The sequence below is a fragment of the Benincasa hispida genome, chromosome 10 (genome assembly GCF_009727055.1).
Source record: "Benincasa hispida cultivar B227 chromosome 10, ASM972705v1, whole genome shotgun sequence".
Lineage (NCBI taxonomy): Eukaryota > Viridiplantae > Streptophyta > Magnoliopsida > Cucurbitales > Cucurbitaceae > Benincasa > Benincasa hispida.
In genome coordinates, this window is record NC_052358.1 from 7745369 (window position 1) to 7760602 (window position 15234).

Genomic DNA, 15234 nt, shown 5'->3' on the forward strand with positions numbered 1-15234 from the left:
CGCCCTCTTCAGTTTATAAAAGTCAAAACCACTCATAAAAAAAATTTGCTTAAACCGATCGGTCGATTTAGGGTCGAGTCAGTCGGTTTCGGTTTAAACTGTCCTTTTTTTTCTGAAGTTTTAACCTTTTTTTTTTTTTTTTTTTTTTAACTTTTTCTAGTATCAGTTTCTAGCCCTTATTTAAGCATATAAATTTGGTTCTTCTTCTTCTTTTTTTTATTTATTTATTTTTTTTCTTCTGTACACTCTTAATTTTCAAGACCCAAAAATACATGCATTACGATTTAGGATTCAATTATGTTGATTAATTTTCAGGAAAGCCATATTCAATTAACCAATTTTAACTTTGAACCTATCAATAGACGTTCTAGGAATAGCCATCAAATGTCTAATTTACTATCGCTATTTATGACCTTATAAATACATTAATATGCAAAAATATACTTAAAGAAGATATTCATGCAAATTATGATGAACTGAGAATCGATTAGCATGCACGATAAAACCTCAAAATCAACGTCAATAATCATGCTTGGGAATTTAAATAGATTCAAAGAAAACACAAATCCGAATTGCAAGAATCAATTAAAAACATAAAACTCACGAAATTGACATCAAACCCTTGATCCAAGAAACTAGATGAAGATTAACTCATAAATTCATAGAAAAATTCAAGAGTTCAAGCCAATACATGTTTACAATCTAAAATAAAACTAAAATCTAACCTAATGTTACCAAAAACATCAAAGGAAAAGAAGATAGTAAAGCCCCTCCTCAGCCTCCATAGCCTCAAAGTTCATATCCCTTCAACCTCCAAGAATTTTCAACATAAAACTTGATCTAAAACCGAAGAGATGAATTTATAGAATTAATCGCAGCGTTGCAACGCTGCCCTACGTTTGGACTGAAGATGGAACGCGCGCGTGCAAATGATTAGCGTCAAAGTATTCAAAGCATTGCAACGCTATTGTCAGAGTTGCAACGTTACTCTGCACATCAGCGTTCGGTCTTCATGCATCAGGCGAGCATTGGACTTAAGCAAATGTTGAGCATTTCAACGTTGTCCAGCAGTATTTTGGTCATTTTTTCTCCTTTGAAGTCCGATTGCTCAAATTGAGTCCAATTAAATTGACCCCATTCAGCTTCAAATGATCAATTCTACTACATTGTTGCTCGGTACCTACAAAATAAAACAATAAACACATAAAATCCAACAACGAGCCTAAATAAAGCTAGAAATAATAGCTCTTTTTGAGAGCTATCAAATACACCGAGATTCTATATATTTGAGCTTTCTGGATGAAATCCTCGACATAATTAACACCAAAATTCAATATATTTGACCTTTCTCAGTGGAATCTCAAGAAGCATTAACACCAAGATTCTATATATATCTGAAAATTGCCCAATTTTTTTACAAAATTTGATATTTCGGAAAATTTAAAAATGATAGTTCAATCATCGTGAATCAATTTGGAGTTTTGGAAATTCATATAATTGTGAAAACAAAAATTATGCTAAAGATTCGAAAAATTACGTAATTATTTGATATAGTATTTAGTAAAGATAACTGAATTTGAAGAAAATTTGAAAAGATATAAAGTTTTGTTATAAGATTTTGGAAGATTACATAAAAAAATTAGCAAATCTCAATATGTAATCTGGCAAGATGTACCGAGAAGACCCAAAATAAGTTAGAAAAAATAATTTTTTTAACTAAATCTCAGTGGTCGATCTCATCAAGATGCATCGAGAAAAATTATTTGAACGAGTTTTCAAAAAGAGAGAGTTTTATAATGTGAAAACATAAAAAGGTTATTTCTAACATTTTCTCGAGACAAACCATTAAGCACTTAAAAATTATTTTTACAAAAAAAAATGATTTCAAGTATTTATTCTATTTTGAATAGTTGTGAAATATTTTATTTATTTATTTATTTTTAAATAACTTATTTTTTGAATCAGATAGTTTGGAATGGTATTCCAAACGCACAAGACGTTGTTCACCATCATACATGTTTCCTTACCATTTAATACGTTTGACAATGTGTCATAATATTTAATGGACGGACCCAAGTTGACTAGAATTTTCAAGTCTTTCAACTACCAAACTTTTCCTTTCCACTAAAATCATCTGTCCTCTGAATTGAATATAATTGATCATGTTAAACTGCCCAATAACATTGAAATTAGGGACCGCACTTTAAAAGAAATTATTTTTTCCCCTCTCTCTCTCAAAGCTGTGGTGAGTGCTGACCAACATCTCTCCTCTCAATTGGTTACTTTTTACTATATGTGTCAAACAAAAATATATAATTTTTAAAGACTTAAAGACTTGGGGCGGATAAACACTTTTGACAAAATAAATATATATATATATATATATATATATTGAAAATAAATTTAAAAAATTATTTTTGGTGATTGTCAAATATTCTAATATTTTTTAAAATATTGTAGATTTAAGTTCTATACGATTTGTTTTTAAATATTAAAAAATTGACATGTGTGAATTTTTAATTAGGTACAACCTCTTATATTTTTACATGTTACTGAACGCGGTTGACTAGGACGAGATATTTCAAATTTCTCAATTGGGTTAGTTTTTTTTTTTTTCTTTTCTTTTTAATAATTTGTGAGAGAAATGAAGTTGTGAGTAGGGGGAGCTAAGAATAGATTTGTAGAGATGTTTTGTAATATATTTCTAGTCCTGAGGAGAAAATGGTAAGTTTGTTTTATATCACAAAAGATTTATATTCATTTGATATGACCGGGTCAAATATAAGATGGAAAGAGAAGGTTATATATTTTGTCTCAAAAAGAAAAAGAAACCATTCTTCTTCAGCCTTCACAAGGGCTACCTTCTTTGGCTTTATGGCTTTTGAAAACAAATTATGTTACATTCTCTGTCCATCCTTTCTTCACTGTCTTCTTGTTTTTGTTTTCTTTCTTGTTTTACCAATTTGTTCGTTTTCTCAGCCTTATAAAAATGTAACCCTAGGTTCATCTCTCAAAGCAACTGAACAAAATAACTCCTACTGGGTCTCCCAATATGGTGATTTTGCTTTTGGGTTTCTACCATTGAATGGTAAAGATTTTTTGTTGGCCATTTGGTTCAACAAAATTCATGACAAAACTGTGGTTTGGTCAGCTAATCGCGATAAATTGGTACCTAAAGGATCCACAGTTCAATTTACTAGTGGTGATCAACTTGTGCTGAACGATCCTGGAGGCAATCAAATATGGACGCCAACTTCCTATAGAAATACTAATCGTTCCGTTTCCTATGCTGCGATGCTTGATAGTGGCAACTTTGTGTTGGTTGCTTCTGATTCTGAAATTTTGTGGCAAAGCTTCGATGCTCCTACCGATACAATTTTACCATCACAAACTTTGAATATGAGGGGAGTTCTTGTCGCTCGTTATTCAGAAACCAGTTTCTCTAGTGGAAGATTTCAACTTTTGATGCAAACAGATGGGAATCTCGTGCTTTCATCCGCTGCATTCCCTTTCGATACAATAAACATAGCTTATTGGGCAAGTAACACTACAGGCTCTGGCTTCCAACTTGTCTTCGACCCCATTGGTTCCATTTATGTCATTGCAAAGAATAATACCATTCTCACAACTGTGGTATCAAATATCCATTATTCACCACAAAATTATTACCTTCGGGCGATTCTTGAGCATGATGCGATTTTTAGATTGTATGTTTACCCAAAGACGACAAGTAATTCATCTATGCCTAAAGCTTGGACTCAAGTGTCAGACCCTGTAAACATCTGTATCATGGTCAGTGATGGTACGGGAAGTGGAGTTTGTGGCTTTAATAGCTATTGTAAGCTTGGAGATGATCAGAGGCCATTTTGCACTTGTCCACCTGGCTATGTTTTACTTGATCCAAACGATGAGATCAAGGGTTGTAAACCCAACTTTTTTGCTCAGAGTTGCGATCAATCTTTTCCTGAAACAAATGACTTTGAATTTGTTGCTTTGGAAAATACGAATTGGCCTCAGGGTGATTACGCCAATTTCAACCCAGTAAGTGAGGAATGGTGCAGAAATGAATGTTTGAATGATTGTTTTTGTGCACTTGCCACTTTCAGAAATGGTGAATGTTGGAAGAAGAGGTTTCCTTTCGTTTTTGGAAGAATGGATCCTAATGTTGCTGGTGAAAAATCTCTTCTCAAAGTCAGAAAACAAAACTCTACTTCCAAACCTAATAATCTTGTTCAGAATCAAAGGAATAAAACTACAATAGTCGCCATTGGATCAATTTTATTAGGAAGCTCCGTATTTCTAAATTTCATCTTATTCCTTCTCACTTTATTCATTGGCTACCGATTTAGAAAAAAGAAATCAAAGGTTGTTCAAAGAGACCCTTCCATTCTAAGTGTGAATCTAAGGATCTTTAGTTATGAAGAGCTCGACAAGGCCACAAGTGGATTCATCCAACAGTTGGGGCATGACTCTTTTACTACTATTTATAAAGGGATTATTAACTCTGAAGACAACAATAACTTGGTGGCCATTAAAAAGTTCAACAATGTGGTGCGAGATGGAGACCAAGAGTTTAAGGTTGAAGTGAGCGCTATTGCCCAAACAAACCACAAGAACTTAGTTCGATTGCATGGTTTCTGCAATGAAGGAGAACATAGAATGTTGGTGTATGAGTTCATGCAGAATGGGTCTCTTGAAAATTTCCTTTTTGGGACTTCGAAACCAAATTGGTATGCTAGAATTCAAGTTGTTTTAGAGACGGCCAGAGGACTATGTTACCTACATGAAGGGTGCAATATTCAAATCATTCATTGTGATATTAAGCCTCAAAACATCTTTTTCGACGACTCTTATACTGCACAAATCGCAAACTTTGGCTTGGCAAAACTTTTGAAAAAAGAGCAAACTCGAACGCTGACAACAATCAAAGGAACTAAAGGATATGTAGCTCCAGAGTGGTTTAGAGGCCTCCCCATCACAGTGAAGGTTGATGTTTACAGTTTTGGGATAACTTTGTTGAAGATTATATGTTGCAGAAGGAGTTTCGAGGAGAAAGTAGAGAATGAAGAGCAAATGGTGTTGGCAGATTGGGGTTATAACTGCTTCAAAGAGATGAAAATGGAGATGTTGGTACAAAATGACGGGGAAGCAAAGATGGACTTGAAGAGGGTAAAGAAGTTTGTAATGATAGCAATTTGGTGCATTCAAGAGGAACCATCCTTAAGGCCCACCATGAAGAAAGTTTTGCAGATGATGGAAGGTGCTATTGAAATCTCCTTTCCTCCTCACCCATCTTCCTTTATCAGTTCAATTTTATAATACTTTCTTTTCTATTGCTTACCTTATTATTAGAATTAGTTTTGCAATTAGTTAGATTGTTATTTTTTTGTTATTGATTGTTACTACCAACTGTAATTGCCTATTTATTGGGCCAACTCATTAATGAAAATTTAAGAAAAATGCTTTAAGTTTCTCTGGTTTCAATATGGTATCAGATGTCATTTTCTTCTCTCGTGCCTTTTCATTTTTCTTCTCCTCTTTCCCATGACTGATCTTCACGATAACACTTTTACTTTGCCAACCCTTCATCTTCTTCCTCCGTTCTTGACCAATATTTGAACCCTCACTTTTTTCATCATTCTGATAGCACAAATCTCATTCTTGTTTCAGATTTATTGATAGAATCAAACTATACATCATGGAGTCGTGCTATGAGTCTAGGGCTCACAGTCAAGGACAAGCTTGGATTTGTTGATAGAAGTCTGTCCAAACCTGATGGTAATTTACTAAATTCATGGATTATTTGAAACAATGTGGTTATGGCTTGGATTCTCAACTCTCTCTCGAAGGAGATCTCTGCAGGTGTTAATATCTCTGATTCAGCAAGGGACATTTGGCTTGATCTTCAACAACGATACCAACATAAGAATAGACCTCGAATCTTTTAACTTCGTCGAGAGTTATTGAGTCTTTCTCAAGATCAACTCTCTATTATGACTTATTTCGCAAAAATGAAGACGTTGTGGAATGAACTTGCCTCTTATCGTCCATCTTGTATTTATGGTCATTGTACCTGTGGAGGAGTCAAAGATTTGGTTAATTACTTCCAAATCGAGTATGTAATGACCTTCCTCATGAGCTTAAATGATTTTTTAACCAGATTCGGACACAACTTTTGTTAATGGAACCCGAGCCTTCTTTACAAAGAGCCTTTTCTCTTGTTGCTCAAGAAGTTGAACAACGTGCTTCTGTTGCACCTTCATCAACAAATTTTTCATCTGCTGCAACTCTCCTAGTCAAGAATTCTTCTTCCCCTGATTCTTCCTCTGTTAATTCAAGTGCTCGGCCCATATCAACTTCTTCTAATTCTAAGAAAAAGGATCGTCCGATTTGCACCTATTGTAACATTTCCGGTCATACTGTTGAGAAATATTATAAATTACATGGATTTCCTCCTGGATATAAGAATCAGAAAAATTCCTCAGCTAAGCATGAATCCTTTTCTGCAACTTCTTCAAGTTCTATTCCTGGCTTTACGGCTGAACAATGCCAAAGTTTGCTAAGTTTTTTTTTTCAGACACATCTTTCCAAAGCCAAGTCCACCTCTGATTCTGATGTTATCACTTCTCATGTAGCAGGTACATGTTCTGTTTCTCCTTTATCTACTGCTTGGATAGTCAACTCTAGTGCTACTGCACATATTTGTTCTTGTCAAGATTTTTTCTCTCATCTCATGCCCATATCTGGGATGTCCGTTACTTTGCCTAATCAGTCTCATATCAATGTGGATTTTATTGGTGATATTCAGATTGATTCTCATCTCATGCTCCACAATGTCTTGTTCATTCCTAGTTTCCACCATCATCTGATTTCTATAAGTGCCTTAACTACTGATAAGTCCATTGTTGTTAAGTTTGTTGGAAATTCCTGTATTATTCAGGACAAGTCAACCATGAACATGATTGGGAAGGCTGATTTTTGGCAGGAGCTTTATAAGTTGTAGATAAGTTCACATAAATTATCTGAAAATTTTTCTGATTCTATGTGCTCTTCTATTTCTCATATGGAGAATACTAATCTTTGGCATAATAGAATGGGTCATCCATCTCACAAACACTTATCTTCTTTACAAGATGTTTTACCTTTTAAACTTCAGCATAAAAATGTTCCTACTTGTATGATTTTTCCTCTTGCAAAACAGAAAAGGTTGTCTTTCATATCTCATAACAATGTATCATCACATGTGTTTGATCTTGTTCACTTTGATATTTGGGGATCATATCAGAATCCTACACATTCTAGTTATCGATATTTTCTAATACTTGTTGATGATCATTCCTGATATACATGGGTTCTTTTTATGACACAAAAATCATATGCTTTAGTCATTGTTGTTGGGTTTTATGTCCTAAAAAATCGCAGTTTGTAAAATAATAAACATTTTCAATTATCAATATACTTCTTATTGATCTTATAAAATTATATAAGTTGTAAATCCAATAAACTAAGACTCATGACTATTGTATGAGTACTTGAACTTTATGTGGAGACATAAGAGTGGATCAGGTTTGAGTAAATAGTCAAAATGATCTATGGTACATGAATAAGGTTGGGTACATTATTCTGGTAACACCATTGGATGCGGCCTACTCTGTAGTTGTTACAAAGAGTTGTAAAATGCAATATACGATGTGATCCTAATTTGTACATGTTATGACATGAGGAGTGGGGGCATCCTATGCAATGAGTTTGCATAAGATCATGACCAAGAAATAAGTCACTCTTACTTTATAACGTTGTTTACTGTTTAGGACTGACTATTTCACCTAGATGACCTAGGTAACTCGATCTTAATCCTGAGCTAACTATGAACTTCTTTTTATTCGGGATTGCCCATAGAGTTACATAGTTGAGGGTTTGCTCAACAGCGCCAGTTCAATAAGACTCCCATTTCAGGGGTAAGACCGGATAGATAGCTAGGGACATAGGGTGCGGAGTTCACGTCTACCCGATTTAGGGATAGGAGAAAGGTTATTCTCTCAAGTACTGAATCTAAGTCTTGAACAAGGGGCCCCACCCTCTCACTGGGTTAAGAGAGTTTGATTTAGTCGTTTGATCACACACCGTTGTTCATTAAAGAATCAGTAGGGACTTGAGGAATAAGATGTAATCTCGGGGGTAAAACAAATATTTAACCCAGCCGTTATTACGAACAACCTGTGAAGGGTCGATTTGCTGATTATGGTTAAATCATGTGGACATAATATATCTATAGTGAGGGGAGTGTAATTATGGGCTTTAGTGGAGTGACCCATTAGTTAACGAATGGAGATTAATTTGGTCTAATGAGTTTAGCCAATTAATCATGGATCATTGGAGTCCATGATCTGTAGGTCCGCAAGGTCCCCCTACTAACTCGTAACAGACTAGCTCTAGAATAGCGTGATAAGTTAATTTGAAACGTTCAAATTAGAATTAAAGGATTTAGTAATTATATGAGATATAATTATATGTTTAGTTTTAGAATTAAATGGAATAGGAGAATTTATATATTTAAATATGATTTAAATATATAAAGATGAATATGTGTTAAAATTAATTTAATATTTGATATTAAATTAATTGAGTTTTATTTAATAATTAATTAAATTTTCATTTTTAAAATCAAAATAGATTTTATAAAATCAAATTTGGATTTTAGATAAAATTGAAAAATTGGAAAGCCAAAAACACACAAAATGAAAAAAAAAGTGTATCCATTATCCATCACTTAAGTAGCTCACACTTGAAGCATTATTATTGCTTGTCTTCTCCAAGCATGAGCTGCAACTCATGCAACTCTTCTCTTTGCATATTTATCTACAATATAATGAAAAAATTTGAGTGAAAACCGGACATGCAATCTATAGAGTTTTTTAGAGAAAAACTGGTTTGAAGAAAGGTTCTTCGACAAGGTTGTTACAGTGAGCATTTCTCCTTCTACCCTTGATTCAAGTTTGTTTTGAGTCCCACAACTCAATCTAGAGCACCAAGAGAATAGTGGGGAAGGTCTTGAGGTGGTCTACAACAAGATTTGAAGAAGATAGCAGCTGGTGAAGGAGCTTTGAAGAAGTTATACAAGAGATATGTCTTGAAGCTCATTTTTCCTACAAAAGCATGTTTTATATTTTGCCAAAATTAGTGAATTTGAGTCCATAGATGATTCTTGTGCTTTCACTGCTGTTGATACAGTCCTACAATTGTTCCACGTTTCTTCAAACTTGTTGAGAATCAATTTAATGCATCTATTAAACAGCTTTGGTCTGATAATGCCCCAGAACTTGCTTTTAATGATTTCTTTGCTACTAAAGGAGTTCTACATCAGTATTCTTGTGTTGCTCATCCAAAATAGAATTTTGTGATTGAAAGAAAACACCAACATCTTTTGAATGTTGCTCGATCTTTACTATTTCAGTCCCGTGTTCCTATTAATTTTTGGGATGAATGTGTTCTCACTGCTTGCTTTCTCATCAATCAGATTCCTTCTCCTTTATCAAAGTGGCATACTCCTTATTTTTGTTTATATGGACAACATGCTGATTATTCTTCTATTCGAACTTTTGGTTGTTTATGTTTTGCTTCTACATTAACAAACCAACGGTTATAGTTTCATCCTCATGCAATTCCTGTTGTATTTTTGGGTTATCCACCAGAGATTAAAGGATATCGACTTTATGATATTGAAAGGCAACAGATTTTCATTTCAAGGGATGTCACTTTCCATGAACATATGTGTCCTTTTCCCAATATTACTGATCAAAACAAAGTCGTAGATAACTTTCCAGATTTGGTACTACCAAAGATATTGTCTACTTCATTACCTAATAATGTTTCTACTGATGTGAATAGACATTCTCTTCATGATCTTGCAGCCACATCACCTATTGTTTTTCACGATAGTCCTACTGTGCATAATAATGATGATATGCCTACAACATCTTTAAATAATGATGTTATTGTTGTTGATACTAGACCTTCTTCTTCTGATATTCATGATCATCGGATGATTGTTGTCTTGGTGGTTCCTCCACTGGTGTTCCTAATAATTACAACATTATTCCTCGTCAGTCTACCAGAGTAATAAAGCTTCCTTCTTATTTAAGGGAGTATCATTGTAGTCTTTTACATGCCACTTCTATGGAACCAACTGGCTCTCGATACTTTGACTTCAATATCATATGATAAACTTTCTCCTACTTACCGACATTTTGTTTTGAGTGTCTCTTCTGAATATGAACCACAGTTTTATCATCAGGCTGTCTCCTTTCCTTATTTTCGTTTTGCCATGGCTGATGAATTAAAAGCATTGGAAGCCAATAATACTTGGTCTGTCACTTCTCTTCCCCCAGGACAACATTATATTGGATGCAAGTGGGTGTATAAAGTCAAGCATAAATCAGATAGATCTGTTGAACGTTATATAAAGCTCATCTCGTTGCAAAAGGATATACTTAACAAGAAGCCTTAGATTACATTGAGACCTTCTCTTTTGTGGCTAGGTAACAGTCAAAGTACTTCTTACTCTTGCTGCTTCTCTTTATTGGCCATTAGTTCAACTTGATGTGAATAATGCTTTTTTGCATGGTGATTTAGTAGAGGAAGTTTACATGGATTTGCCTCTTGGCTACAAGCATGATCATGTTCCAATTAAAAGGGAGTGTCTCATTTGTAAATTACGTAAGTCAATATATGGCTTGAAGCAAGCTTCTCGTCAATGGTTTGACAAATTTTCTAATGTTTTATTGTTACTTGGTTTCTCTCAATCCAAGTCCGATTATTCTCTATTCACAAGAGGTTCTGGTTCTCATTTTCTTATTTTTCTTGTATATGTGGATGACATTATAATTACTGGGGCTTCTCTATCTGATATTACTGAGTTGAAAACTCATCTTCATAAGACCTTCAAGCTTAAAGATTTAGGAGATTTGCGTTATTTTTTTGGGCTAGAGTTGGCAAGATCTTCAAAAGGTATTTCTTTGTCTCAACAACACTATACTTTACAGTTGCTTGAAGATACTGGTTTTCTATCTGCCAAGCCATGTTCCTTACCATTAGATCCTAATCTTAAGCTTCGATCGGACCAAGGAGAATTGTTGGAAGATCCATCTACATATCGACAATTGATTGGTCGCCTATTATACTTGATTATATCTCGGCCTGATATTACTTTTGTTGTTCACAAGCTAAGTCAATTTGTGTCACAGCCTCGGTATCCACATTTATCTGTTGTTATTCTCTATTGCATTATTTGAAAGGTTGTCCTGGCAAAGACATTTTTCTTAAGGCTTATTCTTCTTTTCAATTAAAGGCATTTACTGATGCTGATTGGGTTTCATGTCTTGATACCAGAAAGTCCACAACTGATTTTGTGTTTTTTTTAGGTGATTCATTGGTCGCTTGGAAGGCAAAGAAACAAACAACATTGTCACGCTCTTCTGCTGAAGTTAAATATCGAGCCTTGGCTGTCACCACAAACGAAATTGTGTGGATTCTTCAACTTCTTAAAGATCTTCAAGTTTCTTCTTCTGTTCATGCTCTTATATTTTGCAATAATCAATTTGCTATTCACATTGCATCTAATCCAATTTTTCATGAGCGGACGAAGCATATTGAGATCGATTGTCATTTTGTTCGCGAACATCTTACTCTGGTGATATCAAGCTTCTTCTTGTTCGTTCTAATACTCAGTTGGCAGACATTTTTACCAAATCATTACCATATTCTTCTTTTACTTTTTATTAGACAAGATGGGAATTATTGATTTTCATACTCCATCTTGAGGTGGAGTATTAACATTAGTTTTTCAATTGGTTAGATGGTTATTTTTTTGTTATTGGTTGTTACTGCCAACTGTACTTTAATTGCTTATTTCTGTACTTTAATTGCTAATTTCTGGTTTCAATACTTATATTATTTTATCGGTCAAACCTTTTTTTTTTTCCGTAATCTCGAGTCAAGAAAGCTCAAACTATGAAAGAGAATGGTAATTTATGTCTCATCTCACAAAACGATGAATAGTGGAACAAAATAATACACTATTTTACCATTGAAAAGTTTATTAAGGTACACAGATAAATGGAGAGAGAAGGCAAAGGCATGGTTGAATTAAACTTGAATCCACAAAATAATAATAATAATAATAATCGACAAATATTAAGGTTCATTATTATAAAAGTGACGATGTTATGCTTTAATTGGTGTTTCAAAGTCTTTACACCATGGTAAATTATTATTTCACATGCCCGTTGAAGATTTCGATGACGTGATTAAAAATATTAGTGAAATAAAACCGTGATGGTTAATTTAAAAAAGGAAAAAAAAAATTATAGATAGAAAATAGGTTAAACTATTTACACAAACAATAATATATATATATAGATAGACTTCAATCAACATCTATCCATGATAGACTTCAAAGAAAATGATAAAAATAGATTAAAATTTTACTATTTTTTTAAATAATTTTCTTAATTTTTCTATTTTTGAAATTTCTCGTTTAAATAATTGTTTATTATTCAACTAAATTTTATGAAATTTCATTGGTTTTACAATTATGTAAGATTATAAAGAAATTGTTATAAATTTTCCGAGATGGTAGATGAAATTTTAAGTAATATTATGGTTTAGTTGAGATTATGACTTTTTAGAAATGTTTGAGATTTTCTAAAAATTATTTGAAAATTTAGAAAGATTTTATCATATTTGAAAAATTGGAAGGTTATTTTACATTTATTTTAAAGTTGATGAAGTTTATGAAATATTGTTTTAGAAAGAAAGAGTAAATGACTCGACAACTCGAACACTCTAGATTATCCAACCTAAACTATAAGGATTGGGTTGAGTTAGTTTTATATTTTTTTTTTTTGTTAGGTTGGGTCTAGGGTTGAATAAAAGAAATTTGGGCTGACCCAATCCAATCTAAATTACATATATATTGGGGTCTTTTTAAATATAAAATCTTTACACTTTATAGCAAAAAGTTTTAATAATACTTTTGGATTTTTTTCCTATAAAATGTAAATATTTTTTGGGATTTTTCTATTTATAAGAATTTTCCTATACATTAATAAAAGATATATACATATATATATTTTAGAATTAAAGAATTTTTTATTTTTTATGTTTTTCTTTTAAAAATGTTTGTTTTTCATAAAATTTTTAATAGATATTATAGATATCTGATATGTAAGAATTTAGTTTTATGATATTTTAGTTATTAGATATGTGTTGTAAATAAATTTAAGTATTTTAAATTAATAAGAAAAAAACAATAAAAATCCAACAACCCAACCCAACCCAAAATTGAAGGTTGGGTTAGGTTGAAGACCATATTTGGATCATTTTGATTGTCAATTTTCGGGATGGTCCAACAAAAACGTAACAACCCAACCAAATCTAATGGTACACCCCTGATTTGAGGAATGTTGTATTGGAATTGATGAGATTTATGAGGTCTTAAAGTTGAAAGTGGTTTTCAATTAACCACTAGATCTATGTATCCATGGTGATTATCCATATGTTTTATGAACCTATTTCCACAGTGTACTAGTGTCAAGGTCGCAAAGGATGTAGGAAAATGTCTAGGCTATTGAATGTCAAATTTGGTTTTTTGAATCTTGGTCTCAATTGATATGAACCAAGACGTTCTCGTGTTACTTACAAGACCAATTACATGTTCAAGAGACAAGAAGCTATTGTTATCATTAAATTCTTTATACAAATAGAGATGAATTTGATTGGGGCATTTAGGCAATAACAAATCATCAGAAGCTCTATAATTGGTTTCATTTGGTTCTACAAGACCAATTACATGTTCAAGAGACAATTATGAGTTCATGCATAATGGGTCACTTGTAGATTTCCTTTTTGGGAATTCGAAACCAAGTTGGTATACTAGAATTCAACTTGTTTTAGGGACAGCAAGAGGACTATGTTATCTACACTAAGAGTGCAGCACTCAGACAATTCATTGTGATATTAAGCCACATAACATCCTTCTGGATGACTCATTTACCGCACGGATTGCAGACTTTGGTCTGGCAAAACTTTTGAAAAAAGATCAAACTCGAACTCTGACTGCAATTAGAGGAACCAAAGGATATGTAGCTCCAGAGTGGTTCAGAGGCCTCCCCATCACAGTGAAGGTTGATGTTTACAGTTTTGGAATATTGTTGTTGGAGATTATATGTTGTAGAAGGAGTTTTGAAGAGAAAGCACGGAATGAAGAACAAATGGTGCTGGCAGATTGGGCTTATGACTGCTTCAAAGAGAAAAAAGTAGAGATGTTGGTAGAAAATGATGAGGAAGCAAAGACTGACTTGAAGAGGGTAAAGAAGTTTGTGATGATAGCAATTTGGTGCATTCAAGTGGAACTATCCCTAAGGCCCACCATGAAGAAAGTTTTACAAATGTTGGAAGGTGCTATTGAAGTCTCTTTCCCTCCTGACCCATCTTCCTTCACTAGTACAATTTCCTAATGCTTTCTTTTTTTAAGAGGTTGTTGAAGTTTCTTTTGTGCCTCACCCATTTCATTTATCATTGCAATTCACTAACATAATTGTCTTCCATTAATAAATAATAGGATGCAACTTCACCTCTAAACTTGTTCCTTCTAAGAAAATTGTAGTAGATGGTCGAATAGCAATATGATTTTTAAAATTTGATCATTATTTGAAAATATTTATATATGACCATTTGATTGCTTTTGAGGACCCATCACTAAAATTTGTTTCTCTATTTTACTCCTTAAGCCATAAAGTACATTTCTAATTTTAAAAACGGGGCAACATACAAATGCCTAAATTTAAAAAAAAAAAAAAAAAAAAACGTTTTTGAAAATGTCTAATTCTAATTTTTATTTAATAAATATCTAAATACTTGTATTTTTTAATTTATCTAATTTAAAATTGACCAATCTACCCATCCCGAAAATCGATATGGTTTTAATTCAATAAAATCAAATTGAATGAAAATAAGTCTAATCTAATAATCAATTGACAAAATCGAATTGAAACAAAATATTAAAAACAAATTCCTATAACTATGGAGTATTTAAAAGGAAGTCTAACTAACTACAATAACCAAATCAACTAGAACAAATAAAATATATTATTTCAAACAAATTTCAAGGATTATTTAAAACAAAATCTAATTAACTAAACTAATCAAAGCAAATAAAATATAAAATATGATAAT

The 15234-nt window shown here is 32.8% G+C and overlaps 1 protein-coding gene across 1 annotated transcript; it reads left to right on the top strand.

Moving 5' to 3' along the window:
• Positions 1-2771: 2771 nt before the first annotated feature.
• On the top strand, positions 2772-7260 carry LOC120089249 (G-type lectin S-receptor-like serine/threonine-protein kinase LECRK3). The gene is made up of 3 exons (XM_039046671.1): positions 2772-5260; positions 5671-5778; positions 5863-7260. The coding sequence occupies exons 1-3, from the start codon at positions 2875-2877 to the stop codon at positions 5946-5948; spliced, it is 2580 nt and encodes an 859-aa protein (XP_038902599.1). The 5' UTR covers positions 2772-2874; the 3' UTR covers positions 5949-7260.
• The last annotated feature ends 7974 nt before the right edge of the window (positions 7261-15234 follow it).

What these genes read in the sequence shown, in the direction of transcription:
- LOC120089249 (XM_039046671.1), top strand. Translation starts at nt 2,875, where the DNA reads ATGGCTTTTGAAAACAAATTATGTTACATTCTCTGTCCATCCTTTCTT. An exon ending in AGTTTTGCAGATGATGGAAG is followed by an intron (nt 5,261 to 5,670) that starts GTGCTATTGAAA and finishes TTCTTGTTTCAG; the next exon opens with ATTTATTGATAGAATCAAAC. An exon ending in AAGTCTGTCCAAACCTGATG is followed by an intron (nt 5,779 to 5,862) that starts GTAATTTACTAA and finishes AGATCTCTGCAG; the next exon opens with GTGTTAATATCTCTGATTCA.